Source organism: Mandrillus leucophaeus, unplaced genomic scaffold (assembly GCF_000951045.1).
Source record: "Mandrillus leucophaeus isolate KB7577 unplaced genomic scaffold, Mleu.le_1.0 Scaffold72, whole genome shotgun sequence".
NCBI lineage: Eukaryota > Metazoa > Chordata > Mammalia > Primates > Cercopithecidae > Mandrillus > Mandrillus leucophaeus.
In genome coordinates, this window is record NW_012107808.1 from 4509617 (window position 1) to 4524178 (window position 14562).

Genomic DNA, 14562 nt, shown 5'->3' on the forward strand with positions numbered 1-14562 from the left:
GGCTATTACGATTTTTTGAGGTGGAGTCTCACTCTGTCGCCCAGGCTGGAGTGCAGTGGTGTGATCTCTGCTCACTGCAACCTCTGCCTCCTGGGTTCAAGTGATTCTCCTGCCTCAGCCTCCCGAGTAGCTGGGGTTATGGCGCCCACCACCATGCCCGGCTAATTTTTGTAGTTTTTGTAGGATGGGGTTTCACCATGTTGGCCAGGTTGGTCAACTGGTCAACAAACTCCTGACCTCAGGTGATCCACCTGCCTCGGCCTCTCAAAGTGCTGGGATTACAGGCATGAGGCACTGCTCCCAGCCTATGTTTTAAATGAATTCCTTAATAAAAATATTTTTAACTAGATGAAAAGGGCTTACAGGACAAAACTAAAGTAGTTCCTTGACCTAGAAAGACAGAACCTGCCACTCTCAACTAGGCAAGCCTGTGAAGAGCAGTCTGCCGTGGGTGGGCTTCCCCCGTGGACAGCTGACATTCGTGAAAAGGAGTGTAGGACCTTTGAGATTGTAACTTCTTAGGAAGGTTTGCTGGAGGGAAGAGGAGGTCTTATGACAAGGATACAAACAGAAGCTGCCACATCTTCAGGGATGTGTAGGCAGAAAGCCAGAGTTGAGGGCTGGTCCTTTTTTCGTTACTGCTCTCCAGCTGCGTGGGAGTTGTAACTCTGACAAGTCAGTGAAGAGGTCTTCTTACCTGTTCACTGTGATTTTTAACTCCATTTTAACCTGATAAAATGGAGCCCAGAGATACATGATGTTGATGAATGAACCCACCAAAATGCCAACTGCCTGAGGCCCAGATTAGAATAACCAGACCCCTTAGACATCTGTACTGTAAAAACAGATTTGGGCCGGGCGCAGTGGCTCACACCTGTAATCCCAGCACTTTGGGAGGCCGAGGTGGGCGGATCATGAGGTCAAGAGATCTAGACCATCCTGGTCAACATAGTGAAACCCCGTCTCTACAAAAAATACAAAAATTAGCTGGGTGTGGTGGTGCGCGCCTGTGGTCCTAGCTACTCAGGAGGCTGAGGCAGGAGAATCACTTGAACCCGGGAGGCGGAGGCTACAGTGAGCCAAGATTGCACCTCTGTAGTCCAGCCTGGCAACAGAGCGAGACTCCATCTCAAAACAAACAAACAAACAAAAAAACCGAAACCAACCAACCAGATTTGAAGATGTTTTTTAAAAAGCCAGTTAGTATTTCTGTTTAAGATGAGGTCTTTGCTATCTTTCTGAAAGTAGCTCCTTTGATGTCTGATTTGGTAGTTACAGGCACCTTTGGAGGGTCCCATACACTTGGCTCTCAGGGGCTTCATGATTGTTGTCTGGGGTGAAAGTGAAGCCATTTTGGCATCTGCAGAGCACTTCGGAGACCCCGACCTAAGAAGTAACTATGCTCAGTTTTCCCTAAGCCTCTTTCTTCTTTTTTTATAACTTCAGGAGGTCTGGAAAATGACCTCAGTTTTAGAGCTCCTGATAAAACCCTCAGCCTTAAAAGGGAGTTATCCTAGTGGTTCTGTACTCCAGGGTGGGAAGCTAGGGTGGAGACTTTCTTTGACACACTGGCCTTGCTGGTCGATGAAAATGTTTAGGTAACATTTTGGGATTCAATTTATGTAAAATGTACTATCATGCCTGTTACTAAGCTCAAATATTTAAACAACTTTAAACCTGGATCATCCATATAAGTAGCCAAGGAAGGAGAAGAAACCCCTTCTCCTGCATTTCTGAATCATTTTGTCTGGGATGACAGTAACCTACAGAGGTTCTTAATTCTTGTCACTGCATGAGTGGCATGCCTGAGGTGGGGAGATTTCAAGTCTGATGGAGCTACGAGCTCTCTGTTGTGCTACTCTGCTTGTCCTCAAGTGGACTTTGGCTGGGATGTTTGGCCTCAGTGTTTGTATAGCTTGCTTATCTTCATAAGAAGAATTATAGATCCTTAACCAAGTTCACAGCAACCGTTTAGCATTCAACGGAAGGAGGTTCTCAGTTCCATATCAGTGGCCTTTGGCGGGGACTGTGATGGCCTTGCCATAACTCCAGGGTGGCTCTGATGGTGGTTTTACATTAAGAGTTTGTCTCTAGAGAAGACACAAACATTGCATGGGAATACATTTTTATGATGTTATTTTGGGTCCTTACTACCTTTTTTCTCTCAAGATGTTTTCAAACTGCAGTAAACAATCAATCTATAAGACTATTGAAAGTAAGGCCCAGGAGTGTTTTCAAGAACGCAGCAATAAGGTGTGTGGGAACTCGAGGGTGGATGAAGGAGAAGAGTGCGATCCTGGCATCATGTATCTGAACAACGACACCTGCTGCAACAGCGACTGCACATTGAAGGAAGGTGTCCAGTGCAGGTGAGGAGTCTTTCCACAGGGATTTTGGGAAGCTGGTATAACAAGAGGTCCAAAATAATAGAAGACTGAACTTGCAGGGGTTTTAGAATCAGCTGAAAGGGGTGTGTATGTGTTTGTTTACATTTACCTCTTTTGCCCTTCACAGCAAGAAATTGCTTTCTGGGCTGGGCACGGTGGCTCACTCCTGTCATCCCAGCACTCTGGGAGGCTGAGGTGGGAGAAATGCTTGAGCCCAGGAGTTTGAGAACAGCCTGGGCAACATAGTGAGACACTGTCTCTTAAAAAACAAACAAACAAATAAGAAGCTTTTTGGAAAGCAGTGTGACATTATGTAACAAAATCCTTGACCTTGCATGCTCCTTGGTTTAGCAGTCCTATAGTTAAAATAATCTTTTTTTTTTTTTTTTTTTTTTTTGAGATGGAGTCTCGCTCTGTCGCCAGGCTGGAGTGCAGTGGCGCGATCTCGACTCACTGCAATCTCTGCCTCCTGGGTTCAAGTGATTCCCCTGCCTCAGCCTCCTGAGTAGCTGGGACTACAGGCAGGCACCACCATGCCTGGCTAATTGTTTGTATTTTAGTAGAGACGAGGTTTCACCGTGGTGGCTACAATGGTCTCCAACTCCTGACCTTGTGATCCGTCCACCTCAGCCTCCCAAAGTGCTGAGATTACAGGTGTTAGGCACTGTGCCTGGCAAAAAAAATTTTTTATTTTATTTTACTTTATTTTTGTTTTTTGAGATGGAGTCTCACTCTGTTGCCAGGCTGGAGTGCAGTGGCACAATCTTAGCTCACTGCAATCTCCGCCTCCCGGGTTCAAGTGATTCCCCTGCCTCAGCCTCCCCAGTAGCTGGGACTACAGGTGCGCACGATCATGCCTGGCTGATTTTTTGTATTTTAGTAGAGACGGGGTTTTAGCGTGTTGGCTGGAATGGTCTTGATCTCCTGATCTCATGATCTGCCTGCCTTGGCCTCCCAAAGTGCTAGGATTACAGAGGTGAGCCCCCGTGCCTGGCCTTTATTTTATTTTATTTTTTGAGACAGGGTCTCACTCTGTTGCTCAGGATGGAGTGCAGTGGCACGATCATGGCTTACTGCAGACTCGACCTCCCAGGCTTAATCAGTCCTTCCGCCTTAGCCTCCCAGATAGATAGGACTACAGGTGTGTGCCACCTGGCTAATTTTTCTTGTATTTTTTATAGAGATGGGGTTTTGCCATGTTGTCTAAGCTGGTCATAAAGTCCTGGGCTCAAGTGATCCACCCTTCTAGGCTTCCTAAAGTGTGGAGATTCTAGGTGTGGGCCACCGTGCCTGGCCCAAATAATCTTTTTAATTTCTTTTATTTATTTATTTTTTTGAGACGGAGTCTTGCTCTGTCATGCAGGCTGGAGTGCAGTGGCCTGATCTTGGCTCACTGCAACCTCTGCCTCCTGGGTTCAAGCCATTCCCCTACCTCAGCCTCCCCAGTAGCTGGGATTACAGTGTGCACCACCACACCCAGCTAATTTTTGTGTTTTTAGTAGAGACGGGTTTCACCATGTTGGCCAGGCTGGTCTTGAGCTCCTGATCTGCCCGTGATCTGCCCGCCTTGGCCTCCCAAAGTGTTAGGATTACAGGCGTGAGCCACCATGCCTGGCCGCCCAAAGAATCTTTTAAGGAAACAGAGATGTATAAGATTTTAACAAGGTTTTTTTTTATGGCTACATCCTAATAGCAAAATTTTGGAAACAATCAAAATGACAGTCTTGGGATATGAATGTTATCATGATTCTATACACTGGAATAGTGTGGAGGAAGCAGGTTACAAGTTAGAAAGTTACCCAGATTTTCATTTTTATATCCACTGTTAGACCAGTGCCTGGCCTAGAAGTAACAGGGTTTAAACTTCAGTTTTCTGGTGAATAATTGAGATTTAACTGGATACAGTGCATATTAACACTGTAGATGCTGATGGGGAGTAGAGTTCTGGCTGCTGAGTGTCTTAGCTATGGATTGCCTTGTGGCCCAACCTTGTCTTTTTTTTTTTTTTTTTTTTTGAGACAGAGTCTCGCCCTGTTGACCAGGCTGGAGTGCAATGGTGCAACCTCGGCTCACTGCAACCTCTGCCTTCCAGGTTCAAGCGATTCTCCTGCCTCAGCCTCCTGAGTAGCTGGGATTACAGGGTGCGGCACCACGCCTGGCTAATTTTTTGTATCTTTAGTAGAGATGGGGTTTCACCATGTTGGCCAGGCTGGTCTCAAACTTCTGACCTCGTGGACCACCCGCCTCATCTTTTTTTTTTTTTTTTAAGAGACAGAATTTTGCTCTTGTCACCTAGGCTGGAGTGCAGTGGCGTGATCTTGGCTCACTGCAACCTCCACCTCCCTGGTTCAAGCGATTCTCCTGCCTCAGCTTCCTAAGTAGCTGGGATTACAGGAGCATGCCACCATGCTCGGCTAGTTTTTGTATTTTTAGTAGAAATGGGGTTTCACCATGTTGGCCAGGCTCACATTGAACTCTCCTGACCTCAGGTGATCCACCTACCTTGGCCTCCCAAAGTGTTGGGTTGGGATTATAGGCATGAGCCACCTCGCCCAGCCCATCTTGTCTTTTTAAAATTAATGCGTTAAATGAATGAAAACCAAGGATACCAAGATGTTTCAAAGGTGATTGCTGTGTTCCCATTCTTTTCTACTACAGCGTGGCATTGATGTGACCTTACGCACATTAGGAGGGGACAGAGTGTGTGCAGGTAGCTATAGCAGCGGAGATGTCTGATGATATAGGAGTGGGGATGGAGCCAGGAGGTCTTCTCCTGTGATATTCAGGTCACTGTAACGTAACAGTAGCATTTGGTTTGATATGGGGCTGTAATTTGAATTGCTCTGTTCCTGTCTGCTCTTCTTCTTCAGTGATAGGAACAGTCCTTGCTGTAAAAACTGTCAATTTGAGACTGCCCAGAAGAAGTGCCAGGAGGCGATTAATGCTACTTGCAAAGGCGTGTCCTACTGCACAGGTTCGTGTTCTTGTTGCTTTCTTGGAATGCTGTGGTTCCAGTGTGTGCGTGTCTTTGAAAACAAGATTATGTTTTGTTCAGATGAAACCCACCGTTTTTGACCTCATATGCCGGGTTGAGTTTCTGGCACTCCTTGGTTTGTGACACTTGGCTTTGGTGTGTTTAAGACCTGTTTTTATTTCTGTTTCATTTCCATCACTCTCTTCTTTCTCCTCACAGACATCCACTGTACTGTGGCTAATATTTGCCTGGATATGTGTATATCCTTGAAAGACCATATAGTGTTATTTTGTGTTTTTAATGTGCCAACATGATATTCCACATTACATTTACTTTTTAAAAAATCAGTATCATGTTTTAAAGAATTATCTGTATTGTGCCACAGATAATTTAACAAGGTTTTTCATGGCTACATCCTAATAGCAAAATTTTGGAAACAATCAAAATGACAATCTTGGGATAGTGAATGTTATCATGAATCTGTACACTAGAATAGTGTGGAGGAAGCAGGTTACAAGTTAGAAGGTTACCCAGTTTTTCTATATGTATCTATATGTATTTCACTGTTGGGGGCACCTACATATTGTTTACTTATATGATTGGCTGTGTTTTACTTACAGTTCACCAGGTGGTAGCTACTTCCATTGCCTTCATCCCCTTGATACTCGTACAATATCCTCCTACGTCCCTTCAGGAACCCGCGTGTTTCTCTGGGTATTGAGGAGTGTAATTGTGTAGTCACAGAGGCAGAATATGCTGGTCTCTAGAGCACCACTGCTAGATTGCCTGTGTCTGAGAACTCCTGTATCCCAACGTTCCGGCCAACACTTGGAATTACCCTGCTGTCCTATTAGCGTGATGAATATAAAGTAATCTCTTGTCCTTACATTTTTTTTTAACAGCCTTTGTCTTAATGCACTTACTTACATTTTTCTTGAGCATCTCTTTGTATTTTTCAGCTATTCAAATTTCTCCTGTGAATAGCCAGTTCATGTATTTGGTTCATTTTTTATAAATTGGGTTTCATGTTATTTCACTACTGTGGATTTGGAGGAGTTCTTAGGTAATCCATTTGGTTTGCATACACCTCCTATCTGTTGCCATTCTCAGAACATAAATCTTTAATTTTAACGTAATCAAATCCATTATTTTGTTGTGTGTGTATGTTTATTTCTTAAACACATGGTTCAGAAAAGCCATGGTGGATGGTTAAAAAGCTATTTTTCACAGCTGCTTCTATTAGTTTCGTAAGTTTTCCTTTTACATTCAGGACTTGAATCTTTCTGGAGCTAACCTTTCCAGGTGTCCAGTATCTTCTGTTGTTCTTTCAATTGTTGCTTTAAAAATTTCAAAGCTACATTATTACTAGGTATATAAACGGACTATCTCTACATCTTTATCTGCTGTTCCTTACCAGTACATAATGTTCCTTTTTTACCCTTGTGATGTTTTTTGACTTAAATTGTCAAAAAGCAATATTCAGTTTGCTATTCTAGTGTTTTTGTTCCTCTGATATATCTATCCCATTCTTATATTTTTCAAAATTTGTCTCTCTTGGTTGGTTGGTTTGATTTTGTAATAGCTTTATTGATACATAATTCACACCCATGCAGTTTGCCCACTTAAAGTGTACAGTTTAATGGTTTTTAGTATATTCAGATTTATGCAGTCATCACCACAATTAATTTTAGAACATTTACATTACTCCAGAAAGAAACCCTGTATCCTTTAGCTGTGATCCTCCAGTCCCGCCATTCCCCACAACTCAGAGCAACCACTAACCACCCTGTTCTTTATGGAGTTGTCTGTTTTGAACATTTCATATAAATGGAATTATACAAACTGCGGTCTTTCGTGACCACATACTGTATGACTGGCTTCTTTCACTGAACATAACATTTTCAAGGTTCATGTATGTTATAGCATGTATCAGTACTTCATGTACTTTTATTGCTGGGTAATATTCTATTGCATGGATATGCCACATTTTGTTTATTCATTCACTGGTTGATAGACATTTGAGTTGCTTCCACTTTTTTGCTATAACAAACAATGCTGCTGTGAACATTTTTGTATGAGTTTTTGTGTGGACAATTCCTTTGGATATTACTCAGGAATAGAATTTCTGGGTCATATGGTAACTGTGCTTAATCTTTTTAGGAGCTGTCAGACTGTTTTCCAAAATGACTACACCACTTTTACAGTCTCAGCAGCATTGTGTGAGGGTCCCAGCTTCTCCATATCCTCTCCAACACTTGTTATGGTCTTTTTTATTATAACCATCCTAGGTTTTGTGATAAGGATGCAAACAGAAAGCTGGAGGTCTTCAGGGACCTAGTGAACGAAGTTGTGTCTTATTTTGGCTTGACTTTGGTTTTAAGTGTGCATATTATGACATGTTGCTCACGTTTTTATGTTCTGGGATCTGTCACTATCACATTACTTTGCCAAATGTTAGGAACCTGAATATCTAAATCAAGCTTTAAAGAAGCATTTGCTAGCTATGCTCAATGTTTCATCTTCACTATAATAATAAAACAGATTTAGGAAAATGTTTTCTTTTAAATAAGTGTAAGTAAAACAATTTGAAAACATGTTTGTTCTTATCAAACAGCCTTTTGTTCCCTTGATATTTTATACAAAATAGTAGATAGCAGAGGATAAGTTCCTGATAAGGAATCAGTATTTTCTAACAAGAGAAGTTAGAGAACAAGAACCTCAAAAAAAAAAAAAAAAGAAGAAGAAGAAAGAAAAAAAGCAATTAGCATTTCACAACCAGCAGTGGCAACATCACCTGGGAACTTATTAGAAATGGAAATTGTCAGTCCCCTCTCTGGATCTACTGCACCAAAAAATATGGGAAGGGAGGCCAGCAGTCTGTACTGTGCAACCTTCTGTCAGGTGATTTCCATGCATGCTAAACTTTGGGGACCATGCTAAATAGATGATACTGTTTTCAAAATTATTTTCCTACCTGTCTAATACTCTGACTTTAGTCTTTTAAGAACACATGCTCAACAGATATTTATTGAGCATTTCTTATATTTATCAGGGCAGTATAATATACCAAAAATACAATAATGATCCACAGTATAAACCTTCCCTGAGCTCACTGGACATCATACTTTCAGTAATAGTTTGTTAAATGACTGCTGACACAGTGAATGCCCAGTGCTCATGAAAGGTTTTATGAGAACAGAGGCAAAGTGCCTGGTTATCTGTTGGGTACTTAATAAACCATCACTTTTGTTTGAAACTGGCCAAATTTCTGTACATTTTGTGTTACTGCTCTGAAGCCCTTTAAGTCAGAATTCTTTTGATTGGCTTCATTCTTCAGCTGAAAGGCCAGTCCAGAGCTGTGGATATAGTCCATTGCTTTCATAAAGTGGTTTTTTTCTCCTCCTCTATTTGAGTTGACTTTTAGCTGCTTGTGCTGTTCATTTTCCAGAATGATTCGCTCATTCCATCCTGTCTCTCCCAGTTTAACTTTCTTTGGTGGCTTTTCTTTGGCATTACTGGCCTGGGCACAGTGGCTCATGCCTATAATTCCAGTACTTGGGAGGCCAAGGTGGGAGGATCCCTTGAGCCCAGGAGCTTGACACCAGCATGGGCAACACAGGGAGATCTCGTCTCTCAAAAGAAAAGAAAGAAAATTAGCCAGGTATGGTGGCATACGCCTGAAGTCCTAGGTACTTGTGAGGCTGAGGCAGGAGGATTGCCTGAACCTAGGAGTCTGAGGCTGCAGTAAGCTATGATCACACCCCTGCCTTCCAGCCTGGGTGACAGACTGAGACCCTGTCTCAAAAGGAAAATAAAAAGAATAATTGATTTATTCAAGAAATATTTGTAGTATACTTATAATATGGTAGGGATTGGAGATAATTTGATAAATAGATTTGATCATTGCTGTCATGGGGCTTACCAGTCTAGTAGAGGGAAAACATAGAATAACATTAAATATATATAAATTGCAAAACATATGCAATGAAGGAGAGAAGGAGTGTGATAGTGCAAAATGGAAGTGGGAGGCCACATCCACTTAGACAGCATCCTCAGGGATATCTCAGAAAACCTTTGAGACAAAACTGAATCCATAAGAAAAGCCAGCTAACTGCCCCAAAAGTGCAAACACCAGCATTCCAGGTAGAAGGAATAGTGTCTGTTAACATTGAAGGAACTGAATAGAGGTTGTAGCCAAAGCAGTGGGCTGTGGGAGAGCTGTGTGAAGTCAGGGCCAGATAGGGAAGGCCGCGGGGCTCTTTTAAGCCTTCCTACCAAGTTTGCCATTTATTCTAAGTAATGGCACATAGGATATTCTTTTATATATGACTGTGAGATGCAGAAGTGGAGACCATGCATTCTAACCGGGGCTTGGGAGGTCAGGGACTCATGCAGTCTAACCTGGCACATAGCCAGGCACTCCCATTTAAATGCTGATTGCTGGTGAGATTCAGGCTCTTGTCCTAGATCTGTAGGTCACTTTTTGCTGTTTGCAAGGTAAGATGCTCACTTGTATGAGAAACAGCATATTATGCACCTGTAGAACTGGTGGACCTGCAACTCATTCTTTTTGTTATGACTGGTGTTTGCTTCCAGGTAATAGCAGTGAGTGCCCACCTCCGGGAAATGCTGAAGATGACACTGTTTGCTTGGATCTTGGCAAGTGTAAGGATGGGAAATGCATCCCTTTCTGCGAGAGGGAACAGCAGCTGGAGTCCTGTGCATGTAATGGTGAGCACAGTTTTATGCCCACTCCAGCAGCAGGAGAAAACATGGCCTTTGTCTGCCAGGTTCCCTTCCTCCATTTGGAGGTTGTGCTAATGAGAACAGTGGTGAGATCCAAGCCGAGGATGAGGGGAGGGCGAAAGGCAGGGTAGTGTCTGGAGACAGGCATCTCTGCATGCAGATCCTGGCTCCTCCACCGTACGTGGGAGTCCTGTCCTGTTGGTGTTTCTTCTTGCTGCATTTTCAGGCCATATGGCAGGCTTTGAGGTAGGAGAGGAGGGAATTTTATTGTGGGGGAGTGAGTGAGTAGGTAGAGGTGTGTCCTAGCTGTCCTCTGCTCCATATCATACAAACCACGAAAGCAGCAGTAGCTATCTACATTACATTGGCATGGAACTAGGACACTCCTGCAAGAACTCAACCAGAGAGAGCTGATTCCAGGATCTGACCCCACTAGATGAGGATTTTTGCAGTTATCAAGAAGGCGGAGTCTGCTCCCCTCTGATCTCTTAGAGCAGCCTGGGGCAGGAGCCTCTCTCCTGCTGGCCTGTCAGTTTTCCTTAGGTTTCTGCGCTATTTTGGAACTCCTGGGTTTGAGGGCATCCTCATGCACTGGTCAGGGACTGGCTGGACTCTGCTTCCCACCCCACTTAAACCATGGAGCATGTGGGAGTCAATGAAGGAGTTCTGTTGCTTTCAAAATAGACAAAGAGCCAGGTGTGGTGACTCACACCTGTAATCCCATCACTTTGGGAGGCCGAGGTGGGTGGATCACTTGAGGTCAGGAGTTCAAGAGCAGCCTGGTCAACATGACAAAACGCTGTCTCTACTAAAAATAAAAAAATTAGCCAGGTGTGGTAGTGTACACCTGTAATCCCAGCTGCTAGGGAGGCTGAGGCAGGAGAATTGCTTGAACCCAGGGTGTGGAGGCTGCAATGAGCTGAGATCGTGCCACTATACTCCAGCCTGGGCGACAGAGCGAGACTCCATTTCAAAAAAATAGATAAATATAAATAAATAAAAGACAAAGAACCCAGTAGTTAAATCACTGGGTTGGAAGCTTACCATCCATATAGTTGAGTAAGGAACTCTTCCAAGTTCAAAAATGTGTAGGTAAAGAAGATAGGTTGAGGGCAGTGTCTCACATCTATAATCCCAGCACTTTGGGAGGCCAAGATGGGTGGTTCACTTGACTCAGGAGTTGTTTGAGACCAGCCTGCCAGCCTGGGCAACATGGTGGAACCTCATCTCTTAAAAAAAGAAAAAAAAAGAAAAAAAAAAAGATAACACATAGTAGGTGCCAAATAAAAAAATCTGTTGTGTTGAATGGCAAGAGGCTTGGGGTGCTCTGGAAGCACAGAGCCCGACACAGTAAAAGTCCAAGAAATATTTTATAAATTAGTGAATGATGGAAAGGTTTTCTTTCTTTTTTTTTTTTTTTTGAGATGGAGTCTCACTCTTACCCAGGCTGGAGTGTAGTGGCACGATATCAGCTCACTGCAGCCTCCGCCTCCCGGGTTCAAGTGATTCTTGTGCCTCAGCCTCCTGAGTAGCTGGGACTACAGGCAAGCACCACCACACCTGGCTAATTTTTTAATCTTTAGTAGAGATGGGGTTTTGCCACGTTGGCCAGGCTGGTCTCGAACTCCTGGCCTCAAGTGATCCGCCCACCTTGGCCTCCCAAAGTGCTGGGATTACAAGCGAGAGCCACTGCTCCTGGCCTTTTCTGAAAAGGTTTTCTTTTTGCTTGTTTTTGTGTTCTAGTTGATTTCTTTCTTCTCCTAAGTATAAATATGGTTTAATTTTCTGGCATTTCTACCATTCCTGTGTATACCCACATGGCTCACAGATGCCCAGTGTTTTATCCCGTGACCTGTCAGAGCTGTTCTTGGTGGAGGAGTTGTGGAGCTTTGGCTGTAGGGCTCATGCCCCGGGGTCACTTAGCTCTCCACCCAAGGGTGGACAGCTGTGTCCCAGCTGCTCTCGCTTTCAGGGAGCCAGTGTGGGCCCTGAGGGGCACACTTTAGACTGAAAAGCCAAGGACTGAAGTGGGCAGGGTAACAAGAATGTTGGGACAAAGGGAAACATTTAGAAGAGCATTGTGAGAGGCTTGAAGTGGAGAGAATAGTTAGACTTTTAAGAGACGTCTTTCATCTAGGATGGATTTTTCTCTGTATTTTTTTTTTTTTTAAACCTTGTGGCCTCTGTCACTGAAGGCTGAGGAGGGTGACCTCAGAAACTACTCCTTGGTGCGGGCTATGGATAGTATTAGCTATTGAAATAAAAAATAAATGTGATTTCTTGCCTCTTTGGGAACATGGTCAGGGAGGAAAGAGGAGACAGGAGGTCTCAGAACAATCCAGCTGTCAATGCGTGTTCTCTGTTCCAGAAACTGACAACTCCTGCAAGGTGTGCTGCAGAGACCTCTCTGGCCGCTGTGTGCCCTACGTCGATGCTGAACAAAAGAACTTATTTTTGAGGAAAGGAAAGCCCTGTACAGTAGGATTTTGTGACATGAATGTGAGTATTTATGTCCAGCTTTTTCTGTAACAGCCAGATAGGAAGTTTTTATTTTGTAAGTACTTGATTTTGCAAATAAAAAGAAATCAAAACACAAATGGGACTACATCCTTCTGGCCCATTGTTATCTATGAGTATTACTTAGGAGGAGAAGACAGAGTGCTTTCAGGTCCCTGCCTGTAGTTTCCTTCCATAGTGGGAGGCTTCGAGCCCAGATACTGAGAAGGACTGGGGTGGGGACTTTATGGTAAGGTTGGTTGGTTTTAGGCAGTGGGTCCTAATTATGTTTTCCTGGATTACTTACAGAATTGACTAAGATTGCAAAATTATTCAAGGTGTGATTTTGAAACAGGTGCTGAATGAGTAGGAAAGACGTAGAAGACTGCTTGACTTACTTAAGCCAGACCCTTTTGTTCTCTAGAGGAGCATAATTTTTCTCATGCAGAATGATGGGAGGAGGGTTTCAAGGTTTGAGTCTTCACAGGGAGTCTGGCTGTGTTCTTCACTGTCCACTGTGTATGTGTAGAGTCCTTACTGGAATGCCTCATCTTTAGCAAACTGGTTTTCTTGATTTTTGTCTCCTGGTAATTCTAAATCACTTGTTAAAATGGACTAATTATCAAAGGGTTAATGACAGCATGTCCTACTTTCTGGGGTACTCATTACGCTGAAGTTATTGCCTTGTGTCAAAGATGGGAAAATGTTTGATTTTAATGAAGCCCTTTACATGTCAGTTATTTTTATAAAGCTACATTGCTTCTGAATACATTGTGTTTGGGAATGATGCTGTATGTTTTTTCTTCATAGGGCAAATGTGAGAAACGAGTACAGGATGTAATTGAACGATTTTGGGATTTCATTGACCAGCTAAGCATCAATACTTTTGGTAGGTGATTTCCCCAGATTATTTACTGAGAGCTGAGTTGATTTCTGTGATGACATTAGAAAAGTGTGCTTTCAGAGTGATATGCTCTAATTCTGCAGTAGAAGGTGGAAATATTCACTACTTTTGTTATGAAACAACTTTGTTGGCTAGAATAAAATGAACTCATAGATAGTCTGTCCCCGTGGAGCTTGGAGGCACAGATTTTCTGACAAGGGAAATAAAGTCAAAATATTGGCTTCCTTCTTTACCCAAAAATATACATGTGACTAGCATAAGCATAGTTTAATGCTATAGACTGAATCCTGATTGATGTAAAAGTGGGCCTCATATTTTGCAGAAGCAGGCAAAATCATGTCCTCATGATTTTATCATGATTTCATCATGTCCTCACAGGTCCATAATTTAATCACAAATAATATCCAGGTAACAAAAACTTTGTCTTCTTAAGCATTTACTAGTAGTAGCAGTCTATATGATTAGTTTGTTGACACAGTGACTCCAGGTAGCATGTTGAATATTCTGCAATCTCTTCCTATCAGCTAGTATACGAGGGCTGTTTCTTTAAAAGCACTTGGTAAGGAGAGATGGTCTGGTGTAATATAGGCAGCACGGACACTCTTCTCAATACTGTGTCGGTAGGAGTGTCTAGCCAGCAGCTCTGGCATATGATGGTCATATCCTAACAGCGTTTCACTTTAGATTTGTGAAGTACTTGGTCAAGACATTCACTGTTTGGAATTGTTCACAGGAAAGTTTTTAGCAGACAACATCGTTGGGTCTGTCCTGGTTTTCTCCTTGATATTTTGGATTCCTTTCAGCATTCTTGTCCATTGTGTGGTAAGTCACCAACTTTTAAGTAATTAAATATTTAAATGTTGATCAACTCCAACCATGTAATCTTTGGAAAAGATAAAACTTGTTCTTAGCCAAGTCTGGGCTGGTATTTCCAATAACTTTGGTGTTATTCCTAGGGGAACATGTCTTACAGAAAGCTTAACTGTCTTTAAAAAAAAAATACTATTTGGCCGGGCGCGGTGGCGCAAGCCTGTAATCCCAGCACTTTGGGAGGC

General features: G+C 42.9%; 1 protein-coding gene across 2 annotated transcripts in view; it reads left to right on the forward strand.

The window, feature by feature from the left end:
* Window positions 1–14562, forward strand: part of ADAM17 (ADAM metallopeptidase domain 17) — a 78043-nt gene that overhangs the window by 56228 nt on the left and 7253 nt on the right. For both annotated transcript variants that reach the window (XM_011965313.1, XM_011965314.1), the window contains exons 12-17: window positions 2170–2369; window positions 5258–5361; window positions 9958–10092; window positions 12476–12606; window positions 13414–13492; window positions 14241–14329. In XM_011965313.1, coding sequence (XP_011820703.1) covers window positions 2170–2369; window positions 5258–5361; window positions 9958–10092; window positions 12476–12606; window positions 13414–13492; window positions 14241–14329 — 738 coding nt within the window. The remainder of the gene's footprint in view (window positions 1–2169; window positions 2370–5257; window positions 5362–9957; window positions 10093–12475; window positions 12607–13413; window positions 13493–14240; window positions 14330–14562) is intronic.